Genomic DNA, 18,526 nt, shown 5'->3' with positions numbered 1-18,526 from the left:
TTTCAACAAGGTCACACTATGTAATAAATGTCAGACCTCTGCTAGGAAACACTTCTAACCTCCCACCCACTATTCTTTCTCTGCTGTATTACATTGCCTTTCCAATGGCAGAGTTAAAGTACAATGAAACACTCTACTTGGGGAACTGGGCATAGTAGGGGAGTCATAGTCTACTCCTAAATCATTTAACTCCCCTCCCACACACATCCTTTTTGCCACACACGCCATCCAGTGGAGGTTAACCATGCAGTACAGAAAATGTTACCCTGTTTCCAGAAATATATACTGCCCCCAAAACTTTGATGACAAAATATTTTAATTTTTCATAAAGCTATTTCCCCCCACCCCATAGACACAACTCGAAAAAAGAAACTGCATGCATGTGTTGCGGCTGAGCAGGAGGACGAGGTGTGCATATACGTACGTGCATATACATACAGGTTTATTTAAATGATCAGATCTACACTTTTGGAGGCTGTTTGAAGCATCTTATCAAAAGAAAACACATTTTAAGCAAGAGGTTAAAAAAGTTTTTTAGACCCAAAGGCCATTTAATACAATAAATCCTACTTGGATAGTTTAGCAAACAATTTTTTTTAAAACCCACATCCAACAGACTGGTTAGTATTGGATACTCAGATTTGGTTTCAAAGCTGAAATGCCCCTGGTGTAATAGATCTTCTCATGAAATTTGTTTATTTTATATTATGCCTTAAAAAATAGGGACACATATCGATTGACAACTTAAATATTAACTCGATAGGCTACTTGGTGATATAAATAGGGAAAAAAGTGGTCATGGATTAGGAGTGAGAAGACTATGACACCAGCCTGTCATGGACTGCAAAGAATGTTAAACTCTATCCTAGAACCTAAAACAAGGAAAAAGGAGTCAAATATTCCACTCCATATAGACCCCATCTGGCCCAAACCATTCCCCAAGGAGTGCACCCCCAACACATGAGGCTTACTAACCACCTGCTACAGATGTTACTATGTCACTAATTAACAATGATCACAGAAAATGTGTCATACCAGAGGTTTTGTTATCATACACAACACTTTAGTGGCTACAGGAGTCTTTCTCCGAGAACTACTTGTCAGCAGGCAAGCTGACAAATGTCCACACCACTGGTCCAAGAAACCACAGCTAAGAGACAGAGCAGTCGTTGGCACGTGGAGCTCTCTGGCACGCTCCCCGTTCTCGTAAAAATGGCTGGGATGTGGCGGACAGTCCCAGTCGGGTGCTGAATCCTCCTACTCCTGGGCCTCCTTGCGGGTCAACTTGTAGATCTCAGTGGGCCCGTCCACGTGGGTGATAGTGGTGGTGAGCTGGAGTTCTTCCCCACTGTGTACACCCAGATCACCTGAAACAGGAATTCTGGTGTTAGATGTGATCAAGGAGGAAGGAGAAAGCAGGGATTTGCCTCACTAACAGCTGCCCAACCAGACCTTTCACATTCTGAGCTTAGAGAGAAAACTATGGCACAGATACCTAAAACTGGGGCTGACTTCCACCCTTAGCACTCGGACTTGGCAGTAATTTCTTAACATTTTTGTCTTCCAAAAAAGATTTTAATAACAGATGAGTCAGCTTACTGCTTATATTATTTATGGTAATTATTAACATTTAACGAGAGCTTACTTTGTGCCTAGTGCTATTCTCAACACTTTATACATGATCTTTGTCAAATGCTTCATGCTGTTTCTGCACCTATTGAGATGATCATGTGGTTTTGCCTTCTGAGGCAGGCATTCTGGTCTTGCCAGCTTTATAGGTGAGGAAGCTGGGAGGGAGGCCAGGAAGAGGTGCAGACACATGATGGAGATAGGAAGGAAGGTCTGATTCCAAGACCACATACACATTTGCTGTGAATAATTTACAAAGCAGCTATGCCATGTGAAGGCAAAGAAAACCTGCCTATATTTACCAAAAGATTGGATAGGGTACTACATGTAATGCCTTTAGGAATAATTAGGGGGTTTCTCCACCAAGGAAAAAAGTACCAGAAATGTGCTCTGAATTTTCTGTTGCCTCCAGGATTCTATATAACACCAGTGTTTTATTCTTCTGCTAAAATGGCATAACGTGGCCTCTTCTCAACTATCAGGAGAAAAATAAGTTTCTGTGTTACACCCTTAAAGTCTGCTACCTGCCATAAGACATTTAAGTGAATGTATAACTGCACGCATGTTTAGTTGCTACAGTCATGTCCGACTCTTTGAAACACCATGGACTGTACTCCGCCAGGCTCCTCTGTCCATGGGATTTCCCAGGCAAGAATACTGGAGTGGGTTGTCATTTCCTTTTCCGTGAATATATAACTGGCAAAGGGAAAACGAAAAAACCCACACCCAATGCTTCTCAATTAGACTGTGTATGGGGTGCATGTATACAGTCATATTTGCAGAGAGGAGGACTGGAGAACAAAAGGTTATGGTTATATCTGGGATTTTTATACTTACACATATATACATATGACTTCATAGTTTTGGGGATTAAAACTTTTCCTAGTTCAAAGCATGGAATTAAATACACAAGCTCTGTTTTCCATTGGGATTTCATACCTTTACTTAGAAGAAAGCTCTAGCTTGACCCTCAGGACTAACATCTTGTCACTAGCTTAGGACCTGCTGCGCATCCATGAATCTGAAGGCCTTAGGAACCCAGGGACCACCCCACTCACTGGCCCTGCAGGCTGCCTGGCTGGTGCCCTTCATGCGTGCCACATGGTGTTAGGTTTTCACTGTAGACCCTCGGAGGCTGTGGAACTACTTCAGTCTTATGAAGTGCTGGCATGGCAGCTCTCTACCCAGGAGAATCCTTTGTCCTTGAAGGAGGGTCATTAGTTTTGCAGAGACTGCTAATGGCAACTTGGGGCTGTACTAGCAAGTAGCCCACCACCTTCCTCTTTTGTATAGTGGTGAGTATCCCCACCTGTCACGTGGGACACCAGGGTTCGATTCCCTGATGGGGAGACAACATGCCCTTTTGGGCTTCCCTGATAGCTCAGCTGGTAAAGAATCTGCCTGCAGTGCGAGATACCCCAGTTTGATTCCTGGGTCAGGAAGTTCTCCCGCAGAAGGGATAGGCCACCCACTTCAGTATTCTTGGGCTTCCCTGGTGGCTCAGACGATAAAGAATCTGCCTGCAATGCAGGAGACCTGGGTTCGATCCCTGGGTTGGGACAATCCCCTGGAGGAGGACATGGCAACCCACTCTAGTATTCTTGCCTGGAGAATCCCCATGGACAGAGGAGCCTGGTGGGCTACAGTCCACAGGGTTGCAGAGTCAGACATGACTGACTTAGCACAGCACAGCAAGTATCCCATCAAAGGACAGGGGGTGGAACAGGTACCAAAGGGGTGTCAATCCAGCCTCCAACACTCCTGACCCTTGGCACAGCACTAATAGGTGGAAAGTCTGCCTAAAGGTTTTACACAGAGCTGCCTGGGGCCACACAAACCTTTCCCAGGTCACTAACTTGTTTTCTCACTGCTGCAACTTCTGGCTCACTCCTCATTCAAGAACAGGTATAAACCTCAAATTTCTAGCTCAAAGCTAGTTCTGGATTTGCATATCTGGCTGAGCCACCAAAACTTCAAAGCAGATTTCATGATCTGCATGTCTGAAAGTCATCAAAATTTCAAAGAGAGTCCTGACCACCTGAGCAGACCCATTAGCAGCTCCAAGTGTTTACCTAAGAAATCCCTTTCATTGAAGACTTCTTGGAAATAGACAGAGTGTAATTTTACTTCAAGGTGTCAAGTATTTAAGCTTAAAATGTGATTCCAATTAACAGGTCCTAGAAAATGTGTCTAACCCTACAGATTACATCACATGAAGGAACAAACAAAATTACTTGTTTTGTTTATTTTAACAAATACTATCCTATGTCTGACTCTATTCTAAACACTTTACAAATATTAATGCATTTAATCCTCATTACCAACCCTCTGATAGAGGTACTATTTCATCATCCTCATTCTTTTGAAGAAGAAACTGAGGCAGAGAGAGATCAAGTAACTTTCCCAAGGCCCAAGTGGATAACAGCATGTGGGGTTGAAACTGGAGCAATGAGGCTCCAGAATCCAGGCTCCTCAACCTTAAGCTATGCTGACTCTGAAATATTCAAGTTTCCAACTGCCATTGAGACTGCGGGTGAAGTATGAGTCCCCGTGCGATGCATTATCATCATAAATATATACATACAACAACTTGGATGAATTGTTCAGCATATTAATTTTGCTTTTGGATCTGATGAAAGAGAATTTATAGCACACAACATCAGTGCACTGATAGTAAAGAGAGCTATTATTTATGAGTATTTACCGTATACACGATTAGGGGCTTAGCATGCCCAGTATTTCCTACTAAGATGTGAAGACACCGAGGCTCAAATAGGCAATGAATTTCTATAATGTGACCAGGCTTGCTCCCGGCAGAGCTGCAATGAGAGTCCAGATCAATGGGATTCTGGTTAGCAAAATCTATGATCATGCATGGTTTTACTGTATGTACCATGAAGGCCAACATTTTCCCCTTAGGGAACGGATGGGAATATGGCAGTGACATAGCAGGAGTGGGGATCCCATCAAACTCCCTCTTCTGCCAAGGTCTCACTCCATCTGTTACCCTCCCTCTCTTAGCTTCTGCTGCTCAGCACACAAACATGCTTGAAGTCTTTTCCCTTCCAAGCCAAAAAAAAAAAAAGCCCTTCCAAAAATGTGATATGTTATTTATTAGGGAGGAAGGGCAGAATAAATGGAAAAGAATAAATTATGAAAGGAAAAGAAAATAATTCTCTAGTTTGCAGTGAGTCTCTTTCCCTAGTTATGGTGTCAATTCATCTCAGCTAATCAAGAATAAGATGAAGGCTTATTTCTAACCATTGTGAAATGAGACCAATCTCTGGCATTGAATGTAATCTCAAAGGACTATCAGTGGATCCATATCACATCCACGGATATGCAGCTGCTGCTGGATTTTAACTGCCTGGAATGCATACTGGGGATGTAGAAAGCTACACAAAATGCACTCTAATGATATAATAATGAGCACAGCTTCCTAAGATTGGCAGCATTCTAATGACAATCATTTGTATATCTCTGGATCCTTTAGTCAAAAGAAAGGGAACTCCTAATTGAATTTCAAGGCTGTTTCACAAATTTGGGAGAGCGCCACCGTTTTCTAATATTAATATGGGCTACCTAATTCTGTCCTCACAAGCACTAGGATAAATTAACACCTCATTATCCATTTGTGGAAGCCAGACAACTCTTACACCATGAGTTCATATTTATTTCTTGAGGTCACAGTATATATTGGAGTCAGGATTCCAAACCATCTGTGTTCTCTTCGAGACTTTATGTTCTTTCTATAACACCCCTGCCTTTTCTGTGGAATTTTTTCCCACAACAAATCCCCTCCTATTCACCTTCAAAGCTAAGTTCAAATGATAATGATGTCCCTGGTTCACGGCAAAATGAAAAAAAATCAAGGCACGAGTAATGTTTGTAAAGCAAAATTATTTCCATATCAAGCACTGTTGTTTACTCTTAATATTACATTCTTTTTGCATTTTGGGTGTTAACAAACTGGTGAATGGTGGGTTTTCTAAATCTTTAAAAAAATTTTTTTTTCCTTTTTTTTTAAGAATGTAAATCACCAGGACAGTATCTGGTATGTAGTTAAGTGAGCATTAAAATACCCACCAAGACATCCTTGCATGGGCTGGTCCAGCTGCTCCCTGCTCTGCCTGGTTTCTCGTCCCACACCCCAGCACTGGTGTTCCCCACCAGAGCTTAGGGACAAACACACAGCTAGAAAACAGGTGTGCTCTGGGATGACTCAGCCTTTGTGATCCCTTCTGGGCAATAAGGCAGTGAGATCTTGGTGAGACAGGGTTCAGGAACCCCGGGTCCAGCCATCTCTCAATTCCTTTCAACCATCAAGACAGTTTATAACAGGCTTGAAGTGTGCCATTTCCTGTCTCCAGACACTCAGCGCCAGGCCTAAGAAGGGAACACATAAAGCCTAGACATTTTGCGTGAAATCTTAGCATGATGGCCGGAATCATATGCCATCCCTCTTCATTTGTTGAAGTCCTATTTCCCAGTACCTCAGGATGTGAGCGTTTAGACACAGGGCCTTTAAGGAGGTGACTAGTTTAAAATGAAGCTGCTGGGGTGAACCCTGATTCAATGTAACCATAGGGCTATGATTTTTCCAGTAGTCATGTACAGACGTGAGAGTTGGACCATAAAGGCTGAGCATCTAGGAGAACTGATGCTTTCGAACTGTGGTACTGGAGAAGACTCCTGGGAGTCCCTTGGACAGCAAGGTGATCAAATCAGTTAATCCAAAAGGAAATCAACCCTGAATTGGAAGGAGTGATGCTGAAGCCGCAATACTTTGCCACCTGATGTGAAGAGCCACCTCATTGGTAAAGACCCTGATGATGGCCAAGATTGAGGGCAGGAAGAGAAGGAGGCGACAAAGGATGAGATGGGGGGATGGCATCATCGACTCAGTGGACATGAGTTTGAGCGAACTCTAGGAGATGGTGAAGGACAAGGAAGCCTGGCGTGCTGTAGTCCATGGGATCACAGAGTCGAACACAACTTAGCAACTGAACAACTTCTCACGAGAAAAAGAAAGTAGGATATAGACACACATGACGGGAGAACATGCGAAGACACAGGATGTCAAGCCCCACTTCAGAATCCGGGTCCAGTCCAGGGGGCAAGGCCCAGGCTATCACTGCTCACGGACATCAAGGGGAAGCCAGGGAAATCAGGGGTGGGTCCATGTTATCCAGCACACAAGCAGGGGAAAGATCGCAACAAAAAGCAGCCGCTACTTAAGCCTCACAACTCAAACCAAACCTTTACTGAGGCAGCAAAGGCCAAAGCCACCTTCTCCTGTGAAACAAGCAGCTGGAGACCTCAGGGGCCTCCAGAAGCTAAACTGCCACCAAGCGGTAGCTCCGAAGGCATGCGGCCCGGGCTTGCTGCTGCAGCTTCCAAAAAAGAGAGTGTGTCAGACAGAAGCCATTTAGTACAAACAGAAAGAGAACGGAATCTGTCGGCAACTAGTGTCTCCTGTTCCCTAGGTCATCCAGTCAGGAACTCCATTTCTTTACTTTTTCTCTAAAACCTTCTGACAAAAATTTCGTAGATGAAATAACACAAAAATGAAACCTAGTATCGAGAATTGTCTGACTTCCTGAGCAGCTCCAACTTTTTTCTCTACGTGAACTGGTAACTGAGGGAATCTGGTCAGTGTGTCTTGTGTGCAGGGAGGGCATCGATGTCGCACCCCTGGGATATGAAGCCTTCTCTAAGGGTTACCACCAGCCTGAGCTGGAGTTCGTTTCTGCGTGGGAAGACATTAGGAATGAGTCACAGAGCGGTTATGGAAACAGGTAAAAGGAAGAGCAGCCTTCTCAGGTGGCGCTAGTGGTAAAGAACTCGCCTGCCATGCAGGAGATGTAAGATGCAGGTTCGATCCCTGGGTTGGGAAGATCCCCTGGAGAGGGCACGGCAACCCACTCCAGTGTTCTTGCCTTGGAAATCCCATGGACAGAGAAGTCTGGTGGGATGCAGTCCAGTGGGTTGCAAAGGGCCAGACACGACAGAAGCAGCATTAGCATGCACACACGCCAAAGGAAGAGCTTTAATGAAAACCCAGGAGCAGCAGGGCAGAAAATGTGAATGGTCCTTGAAAGAGAAGCTAAAGTATCTTTGCTAGATTAAAAAAGAAAAAGTGTATTATGTTGACTGTGTATATGAATATATGCATCCTTATACAGACTAAATGATTGTCTGTAAACAGACGAACACATTGATCGTCTCACATATACAGACTGATCTGAGCGTGTTCATTATACCAACACTGTAGCTACAGTGGACCAGCCAGCAGTTCGGAACCCAGAACACCACACCCCTGCAGCACCAATCAGCCGCTGACACATGACAACATTCTGGCTCGGACAGTTTGGCTGGAGCTGTCCTGCCACGTCCCGGGTTTCAAGAGGCAGAGGAGGAAGTCTCATCTCCCAGACCAGGCTACTGGTTCTGTGAGAGCAAGGACTGTGTCTTCATCGCTCATCCTCTCAAACCCCACACAGTGCTAAGCACTGCGGCACCCACTGCTTCTATGGGTCGCTTTCCAAGCCACACAATAAAGAGAAACAGAATTATGTGAGAGAAAATGTTCTTTGGAAAGCAACCCTTTCTCAAACCTGCTTCCCACTTCGTTTCTCTTCGCCATTCCTTGACGGAACGAGAGAAGCAAAAATCCAAGCTCTCTACTTTCACTTTCTTCCTACCCATCCCCTCTCCACATATACATACTCCTCGGCATCTCTCTCCATCTCCCAAACAAAATGCTTCTTAATGTCTCTTTCTCTTTCCTTAGCCTCCCTGGCTTCCGCTGCATCAGAAACTGCTTACCAAGTTCCTGGAAATAAGCTTTTTTCCAGCGGTCCACCCAGGATCCATCTCACGAAGGCAAGAACACAACACACCTGGGATTCATTCTCCATAGCAAGAAATCCGAATTCTTGGCTCTGGACTTTAAAAGCTAGAGTGGGGAGGGAGTCCAAGCCATTTAAAAATAAAAACTTTCCACAAGAAAGGGAAAGAAGGCTGGGGGGGAGGAGGAAGAACGCCATCCAGAGACGCAGAGAATTTAAAAATACAGTGTATCCCTCTGAGAGTTCATTTTCTAGGTTTCCACGTACTATTCCAAATTAGCTCTTTCCAAGGAGCTTCAAAATCTTGGTAAATGCTCCATAATTCCTGTGATACAGTGTGTGGTCTGGCAGCGGATGAGGAGATGAAAAGAGAGCAGAGAAGGAAAACGATCAGAGAATCCAACTTGGATGAGCCCTTTCCAGACACAGCACTGCCCAGGGCCTCGAGAAGCACAGAAAGCCACCAGGGGCTCACTGACTGCTGCAGAGTCACAGCGGGTCATGTCATCACCACAGAGATGCTGAATTGTGTGACTACTGTGTTTATGATCAGAACAGGGTCCCCAAAGAGTCTGCCACTGGACTGCTTGAATGGTTTTCAACCAGGGCCCTACTGGCATGTTGGGCAGGACCACTCTTTACAATAAAGAACTGTTTTCCTCAATGTTGGACATAGAGCACCCCTAGAATGTACCCACTACATGCAGGCAGCACATTCCAGTCGTAAACGACAATCCAGAACAACCATGTCTGTTTTCGAACACCTCTTGGCATGGGATTCAGGGAATATGACCTCCTGTGGAGAACAGCTTTGAGCTTTCTGTGAAACTGCAGATCTGTGTGTTGTATGGTCTTCAACAGCAACAAATCTACTGGGGAACAAATCAAGTACTTTCCTCAACTGCAAGGTTTGAAGCCTAGGACAGTGGCTGTTGTCCTGGGTGAGAAGTCCTCATGGGAGCCGCCTAGCACCTGGCTCACAGGTCAAGCATCCAGTGTCACTGGGTAGAAGGCAGTCATCCTGCCCCTGTAGGCTTGGCTGCAGCTCTGGCCTCGCATGTGCCTGAAAGTGCTGGGCTTGGGTGAATTCTTACCAGTGTTCGGAAAATCCTTACATGTGACAGAATCACCCCCTGGATGGCCACTATATGAAACAAGGTGCTCTTCTGCCCCTTCCCTGCTAATAGGAAGGAAGTCAATCATAGAAATTTTTGTTCCCAGAAGACTTTAAGAGATTATGTACAGGTGGGAAAAGTGGTGCACAGGGAGGGCAAGCAGTTTGACAAGTCACACAACAAAAACAAGCAGAGCAGTTTACATCCAAACACTGCTGCAGCACACCCTTAACTTTTACCCGCTAGGATTATCATTCCAACATCCCGGGAAGTCCAGCTACTGCTATAAGTGGCATTTCCCTGGAAGGTAGGAACTCTACCTACTAGGTTCCTGCTTAATACTCCCAAGTCAAGGACAGGTCCATATGGTTTCTGTCACAGTCCATCCTGTCATGTCCAACAGGCTGGTCATGAAATGAAACCAAGACTTTTGTTAACAAGTCCAGAACCTCTTCCTCTGGCATTTTAGAAGGCCATGGGGAGAGAACTGTGGTGCTGAAGACTCTTGAGAGTCCCTTGGACTGCAAGGAGTTCAAACCAATCAATCCTAAAGGAAATCAATCCTGAATATTTATTGGAAGGATTGATGTTGAAGCTGCAATACTGTGGCCACCTGATGTGAAGAGCTGACTCATTGGAAAAGACCCTGATGCTGAGAAAGAGTGAAAGCAAAAGGAGAAAGGGGTGGCAGAGGATAAGATGGTTAGAGAGCATCACTGACTCAACAGACATAATTTGAGCAAACTCTGAGAGAGAGAGGGGGGCAGAGGAGCCTGGCATGCTACAGTTCATGGGTCACAAAGGGTCAGACACGACTTGGCATCTGAACAACAACAACAACAGAGAGACCACCTGCTCCCAATCACCATGCATATGTAAAACACAGAGTTCTAGCAGTAGAAAGGAAGCTGAAGCCTACCCAGCTCACGTGCTTTCTAGAAAGGAAGCCACTCAAACCAAGAAGTAGGCAGGTAGATAGGTGAGCCAACGGTCTTTACACTTCCCCAGGACCTATAGCCAGAGATACTGAGTATGACAGGAAGTCATGGAGTAGGAAGGAAGAGAACCTTGGTGTCTAGGATGCTTTTGTTTGGAGAGTCAGGTGTAGTACTGCAGACAGTGGGTGAGACCATTCCACTACCCTTGACCCTCAGCACAGATGCCCTCTTTTCCCTGCTCTCTCTCATGTCATCACAGCCCTGTCTCAAGATCACTGGCCCATCTGTGAAATAAGAAAGCTAATCTAGAACTCTTATTTCTAAAGCATTAATGCAGGGCTTCCTTGGTGGTCCAGTGGTTAAGAATCCTCCTGCCAATGCAGGGGACATGAGTGTGTTTTTTAGAATATCAAAAAGATAGCCTGGAAAAAGGGTTGCAGGCCCAAATGACTTAAGAATTTGGAAATGCTGTTACCCCTACCTATTTTAAAAGACCTAACAGTACAAATTAATATGCTAAAGGCATTAATATATCCTACAGTGAATCATAATAATGCTGATTAAAACCCCAATGATTCTCAAACTTATTTGACCACTAAAACCTACCAGCATCCCATGGCAACAATATTCTATTGAATATAATTTGCCACACGCCAACTGGAGTGATCAGGAGGAAACATTTTGAATAGACCCAAAAGATGAATAGGGTTTTGTCAGGCCCAGATGGAGGTGGGGTATGTCTGGGGAATAGGCATGTGGCCAGGGCTTCAGTGGCTCAGACAATGCCAATGCAGGAGACCTGGGTTCAGTCTCTGGGTTGGAACGATCCCCTGGGGAAGCGAATGGCAACCCACTCCAGTACTCTTGACTAGAGAATTCCATGGACAGAGGGCCTGGCAGGCTGTATAGTTCATAGGGTCACAAAAAGTTGGACATGACTGAGCGACTAACACTTTCACTTCAGGGTAAAGCAGGTATGAAAAAAGAGAAGAAAGCATAAAGGTGGAGCCAAACAATGTAGGCTTAAGTATGCAAAGAAAAAGCAGCTATCAGATGCGTTGCTTACCAGGCCACCTCGTCCATGTTACTAGCACTGGCTCAGGCAGCAATGTTCATTTCCCTCTGCCACAGCTGGTAGAGAAGTCCCAGGCAAGTCCCTCCCTTCCCTTGGGTCTCAGTTTCCTCGTCTGTAGAACCGCTAGGCTAAGTTCTCCAAGGCTCCTCACAGCATCAGCACCACAGATAGCACACACCAGCACGTAAGGGGAGGAAGGTGACGGGGACAGGAGCATGGCCTTTGGTTTGGACAAGTCAACAGGCTTACAGGAGAATGAACAGGGAAGAAATGAAGCCAGCTCCACTTCAACTCAGGGCCCAGTCCCCATCTACCCAGTATCTCAGATCGTGGTTCTCAAACTAGAAGAATAAATTTGGCACACTTTCCAACAGTCAACTTTGTTCAAATAATTGAGAAAAGCAAATTTAATTTTTGTACTAATACTGGGAGATATTGTAAACTAGAATGTAATAGTCCCAATTCATTTTAAATATTTTTTTAAAATGAGGATTCATAGAAATATCAGCCCTGTATTGGCTTTTTGTCTTATGGCCCCAGAGTCCCTAGAGGTGCTTGTTCACACTTGGAGAAAACATTTGACTAGGGAACCTGGAGCCTTTGCTGCCTGTCTTGAAAAGTCAGAAGCCTACTTATCCTGAATAAAGCTACGCCAAAGAGACTTGAACTCACCGTTGGATTGGTCTTCCCCATAGTTCTTATGGGATGGCGCGTACAAGAACATCAAAGCAAAGACATACAGGTTCCACATGCCGTAGATGCCAGTGAAAAAGGCACTATTCACTTGGACTGTGACACCGCCCCACTTCCAATGGCCTTCAGTCACCTATGGGAAAGAGAGGTGACATTCAATCGGAACCAATGAGAAACAACTCCAACGTAACAATCACCTAACACAAACACCAAGTCTCTCCCATACATGGAAAAGTGAAGGGCCATGTAAGATTCCATTTTTTTAAAGTTTTCTTTTTAAAAATTTCAGCTGTGGTTGGTCTTCATTGCTACACATGGGCTTTCTCTAGTTGCAGTGAGTGGAGGCTAATCTCTGTTGCAGCGTGCACGCTTCTCATTGTGGTGGCTTCTCACGTTGCAGAGCACAGGTTCTAGGCGCATGGACTTCAGCAGTTGCAGCACATGGGCTTGAGAGCACCCGCTCAGTAGCTGCGGCGCACGGGCTTAGCTGCTCTGCAGCATGTGGAATCTTCCTAGACCAGGGACTGAATCGGTGTCCCTTACACTGCAAAGTGGATTCTTAACCACTGGACCACCAAGAAAGCCCCAGGATTCCATTTTTCACTCTGAATCATACTAGGATGAATTAAGGTTAACTGAGGGTTTCCTATGTCAGGCACAAAGTCAATCGTTCTCATCTTGTCTGCATATCAGCATCACCTGGAGAGTATTTCTTTCTGAAACAGTAGTACATTGTTACACCTAATTTAATGAACCTGCATTTGAGTCTAACACTTCTCCACAGTTATAGTTCCTCCCCTGCTATCCACCTTCCCTCTTCTGCAAGGTGGATGTAAACACCTTGCAGGCAAGACCAGTTCTGGTTTGTTTTCTGCCGTATCTTCAGGACCTGATGTACCACAGCATTGATTAAATAAACAAATGGGCCTTGGACTGAGTAGTTTTCCTGGGTGGGGCAGTGTAGAGAAGCAGAAAGACACAGGCTTGAAGTCAGAAACCTGGCTTCAAATCCAGGCTCTCCCACTCCCTTTCTGTTTAACGTAAGAGAAGTAAGATTAAGACCCCTAGACTTCAGTTTTCTTAGGTACAAAACAAAAACTTGCAGGGTTAACCACTAAGTAGAATTAGGTAAAAATATTTTTAGGAATTTCCTGGCCCACAGAAAACATTCAATAAATCTTATTTTATAATGTTATGTTTATAATTTTATAAGCCACTCACGAAGGTAATTATGAAGCTTTCATATGCTTTACAATTTGGCAAGAATGTTTTGAGGCTGCTTTTGTCTATATTGATGACATGGTAATTGTTTTAAGGGCTATCTGATGACATATGGATTGCACTAAGAACTGTCAAGAAAACTGTGGAGCACAGGAACTAAAAATTTGTGCTGGTTCTGAGATCAATGAAATGATTTTGACTACTGCCTGCTACAGGATATCTTGAAAGTAAAAGTCGCTCAGTCGTGTCTGACTCTTTGCGACCCCATGAACTATACAGTCCATCGAATTCTCCAGGCCGGAATACTCGAGGGGGTAGCTTTTCCCTTCTCCAGGGGATCTACAACCCAGGGATCGAACTGGGGTCTTCCGCATTGCAGGCGGATTCTTTACCAGCTGAGCCACAAGGGAAGCCCACAGGAAACCTTAAATGGGAATAAAAGAAAGAGATAGCTGTTTCTGTGATAGCTTAATGAGGCTGGATTACATAATCCATCTCTAGGAGCCCCTCCTTATAGCAGCTAAAGTATAAGATGGCAAGCTATCTCTAAATGTTAATGACTTATTCAAGCAGGTTGCTTTCACCTCCTGTTTATGAGGCTGTGGGTCTATATTCATTTGGTACCCTCTGTATAACTCATATGACTTACAGAGCCACCAGGAATAATAAAGCTATAACAGCAGGTATTTCCTTCTGAAAGACCTGGAGTGTCAGTTAACCAGGTTAATGAATCATAGACTTATCACTTATTTACTTTTAGTTTGACCTTGGTCATACAGAATTTTTCATTTTTGTGATTCATAAACAAACCACCATCACTAAGCTATTTCCTTTGGGAAATAATTCGCTACATGACATGCTCAGGGAAGTGTTAGCAAAAAAGGATTTCATTAGTGATTTTAGAATAATGCACCAGCATTCAAGCTATTCAGGACTGCTTCTTAGAAACATCACCAAATATCACTCTTCTTACTTTTAAGTACAGTACTCCATGTGTATGGAAGATCTCATTTAGCCTTAATAGCAGCTCTAGGAGGTAGGCAGGTAACATCTCAACTCATGGGTAAACTGTGACACAGAGAGTATCTTGCCCAAGACTATTCAGCTAGAAAGTTATGGCTCTGACCCACCAAAGGTGGTGGGTGTTCCTAACTACTATACAACACAAGAGTAGGAATATTATCTTAAATAGGATAAGTCTCTCACTTAGAGAGACTAAGAGGCAACTATAATGTCAGGTCAAATTTCCTTTGAAATTCACTTAATTGGGCATTATATATATATTTATACAGTATATATATATATAGAGAGAGTATATATGCATTATATCTATATTCTATATATATAGTTTGTATACTCAAATCTGCATAAAATATATATGCACTGTGTATCTCAGATGTAGTAATGTTTGGTATATAACTGCATATACATGCAAAATACAATTTTACAGTAGAACCACTGAAAATGAAGTGCTTATGAGGGACACACTGGAGCCAAGATTGGCTGAAGAAACCGTAGATTCACGCCCCCTGCTCATGCCTGCTTCAGGACACGTGCACTTGTTTAGAATGGAGTTGCAGAATTACCCATACTCTGTAATTTGTAATCTCTAAATGCATTATTTCCTGCTGAGGGCAAAGAGTTGAATTTGCATAACTGGACTGTATACATAACGTCACTCTAGTGTTAGGAGACCCCATTGTGCCTTCTTCTCTCCTCTCTCAATTATTCATGCTTGAGACATCCTGAGCTCTGAGTACATTCCCGCTAATACATACCACAATGAGCAGCCTCAACAGAGCAGGCCTTGTGAGTCCAAATCTTATGAATGCTAAGGCAAAGAGGTGCCAGTCACGCCCTTTAAACTTTCAGAGAGAAAAATCAGGTAGCCCCAACCACAAAAAAGAAAAAGGAAAATAATCTCCCCTCTACCTAAAGTCTTATTTCTAAAAGTCCCCGTTTTTCCTGATTTCACATTTGAACAATTTACTTTTGTGTGAAACCACCCAATTATACCCCTGTAGCCAAGTGAAGGTCAAATCCCTTTACACCCAGTAGTCTTGACAACCAGCATTCCACTTCACAACAAGATTTCCAGATCCCAGACACAGGCTCTCTTACTGGAAACATTTCCTCTGTAAGTAACAGAATGAAGTGATGACATGCCCACCCTCTGCACCACCACCCGCCCCCCCCCCCCCCCAAAAAAAAACCCTGCAGACTCACTCTCTGGGAGTTTGCGCATATGACTTGATCTGAATGTCAGGTACCTGGAGTCCCCTTCGTGAAGGTCAGCGGCCTTCTCTCCTGCATTGCACTTCTGTTCCCCACTGCCTGCCCCATCTAAATGGAGCGCCTCTTTCTTTTCCAGAGTGAAGGGGCTAAAACACCAGACTGTGCTGTGCCATCGCCCGGTTGCTATGACTGAGGCCATTAAAATGGCAGGCATTAAAGACTGCACCTCAGTACCCAGCTACAAAGCCTCAAGGTCACTGCATTCCACAGCTTCCATCAGCCTTTCATTCCTGGCCTCGGAGCTTCAATATCCTGGTGAGATCCCCTTGCATTATATTTCATGGGGCTTAAATGCAAGCTCTCCCAGCAAGTCTGAGAGTATAATGGGAGTTTTTAATACATTCCTTTTACCTAAGGCTGGGATCTATTTCAAAAAGTTACCCAATAGGTTTCCTTTCAGGTGAGCTCATTGCTGAGACATTCCAAAATGACATTAAAAAATAAATCCTCTGATGACTATATTAATACAGTACCTGTGGCACTGAGAGTTCTGCCTGAAAACGTCTTAGATATCTAAAAATAAACCTTTAAAAAAAAAAAAAAAACAGCAGGAGGACTGTAAGGAGCTAATGGAATCCAAAAGACCTCATTGCTACCCTCTTAGAGTTGAAATCCACTCCAGGCTGACTGTTGACTGTTGCAGCAGATATAAAAAGCCAGCCACAGGCTGGAGCCCTGCTAGAAAATACTAGGGCAGTAGAATATCAATCTTTTTCTAAAAGCCACCAAGTCTGCAACTTGGAAGACTGGCCTCCTTTGCTTCAAAAAGGTGCACTAATTAAATATGTACAAGATAAATTTGGGCAACACATAGCCACCTTAAACACTAGCACAAAGTCCCTCTTGACTTCAGGTGGGAGGCACTCTGCAGAAAGTGGGGTGGGGTGGGACTGTGGGGATGACTTCAGCTTTCTAAAGTTGCAGGGAGACTTCCCTGGCAGGCCAGTGGTTAAGACTCTGTGCTTCCACTACAAGGAGCATGGGTTCAAGAAACTAAGATCCTGCATGCCACACAACACAGCCAAAAATAAATAAGTAAGAAAATAAAGTGGTAGAAATACGTGCTGGGAGCAAAAGTGCCCTTTCTTTTTGTCTCCCTGAGAACGTATCTTGGTAATACCGTTTAATCCTCAGCTACCTTCCTCAAGGTTCTGTCTCTCCAAGAGCGTGTCCTGCTCTCTCAGCCTTGCAGAACTGGCTGTATTATGTGTCACCGTGCATTACTGAGGGACTGGAGGACTAGAAAGCTTTTTGGCCACATGAGGGAATCAACCAAAGGAAAAGTCTGGTCTGAGGCTCTGTTGGAGCCTCAGCTGGTTGAATAAAAAACTTATTCAGAATTTGAAATATTTTTACCACATTTGGAGTGGAAAGTGAAGTTTCCAAAGTTTTATAAACAAACAGTCTGATACAAACACAGTACTGTTATAGGTCAAAGCAAAGGTGGTGAGCAGAACTTCCTAAGATATGTATGCGTATTTATTTTTTTCTACTTACTTCAGCCTTCAGCAGCAGCACTAGCTCTGCCCAGCAGACATAGCCAACAGGGCTCTAGAGGTTAGAGGCACCCTTGAGTATCCCTGGATAGAATTCAAGGGTCCATGAACTAGAGTGAGAAAAAATTATATCTTTATTCTCACCAGTCTCTAACTGAAAGGTTACCATTTCTTTCCATTGTGAAAAAATAAATTTCTGTAGTATTAGCACCACCTGCAATTTTGTCTCCAATAGAAATCATAGTTTCATATCAATACTACAGATCTGAAATATCTGTAAAAGTATAATTGCAAATATATACCATCTATCTATATGATTCACTTTTAAATCCAAGTATTCTGTTTACTTAAAAACACTCAAAGAAGAGGCTTTTGGATATTTGGAAGGTCATGGCCTTCACCCAAGTTTGCCTAAGGGGTCCAGAACACACAAAAAGCTTAGGAGCCCCTCTCCTAAAAGGAAGCTTGCTAGCTGAATGGGGCAAGTCTTGTCATAAGGCTATATCTGCACCACTAACATTCTTAATTTTAGCCAAATATAGGGATGACAGAGTAATTGGTAAAGAAAACCAGAAAGATTGGATTCTGGTCCCTAACTTACTGGACATCCTTTGACACGACATTCACCTTGTTGCTATTCATAAGAGGACAGCTATTCATGCTCACAGTGTGCCAGGCAGTCCACAAATCCCTCTATAAGCGTTACTTCATATGGTCCATACAGCCACCTACTTCAGGTGGTACTGTCACCACAGTACCACCATTTTATGGATAAGAAAATTAATCCTTGGAATTGTTAAGTAATCCATCCCAGCTCACCCAGTGGAAGACAGCATCAATGGGAAATGTCTCTAAGGCCATTAAATTTCATATTCTCGCAAACTGGGATATCCTACTTACCCAAAAGACTTCTGTGAAGCTCAAAAGAATGATAGATACGTAAGCTTCCCTGGTGGCTCAGATGGTAAGGAATCTGCCTGAATTCGGGAGACCTGGGTTCAATACTTGGGTTGGGAAGATCCCCTGGAGGAGGGCTTGGCAATCCACTCCAATATTCTTGCCTGTAGCCCACCAGGCTCCTCTGTCCATGGGGTTGCAAAGAGTCGGACACAACTGAGCGACTAAGCACAGCACATGATTTAAACAGTAGTTTCCACTTTCCAAAACAAGTTACCGATATTTAAAAATCATTATCATGACTGAGATTTTCAAG

General features: G+C 43.8%; 1 protein-coding gene across 1 annotated transcript in view; it reads right to left on the bottom strand.

Annotated features, from left to right (window-relative positions):
- Window positions 1-349: 349 nt before the first annotated feature.
- The window catches only part of WLS (Wnt ligand secretion mediator), a 115,546-nt gene continuing 97,369 nt past the window's right edge, over window positions 350-18,526 (bottom strand). The window contains exons 11-12 of the mRNA XM_052636697.1: window positions 12,281-12,434; window positions 350-1,367 (exon numbers count right to left, since the gene is read on the bottom strand). Of these exons, the coding sequence (XP_052492657.1) occupies window positions 1,258-1,367; window positions 12,281-12,434 (264 nt within the window). The 3' untranslated portion in view covers window positions 350-1,257. The remainder of the gene's footprint in view (window positions 1,368-12,280; window positions 12,435-18,526) is intronic.

This window comes from Budorcas taxicolor, chromosome 3 (genome assembly GCF_023091745.1).
Source record: "Budorcas taxicolor isolate Tak-1 chromosome 3, Takin1.1, whole genome shotgun sequence".
NCBI lineage: Eukaryota > Metazoa > Chordata > Mammalia > Artiodactyla > Bovidae > Budorcas > Budorcas taxicolor.
The sequence above is the reverse complement of the archived record's forward strand: the minus strand, read 5'-3'. Positions and strand labels throughout refer to the sequence as shown.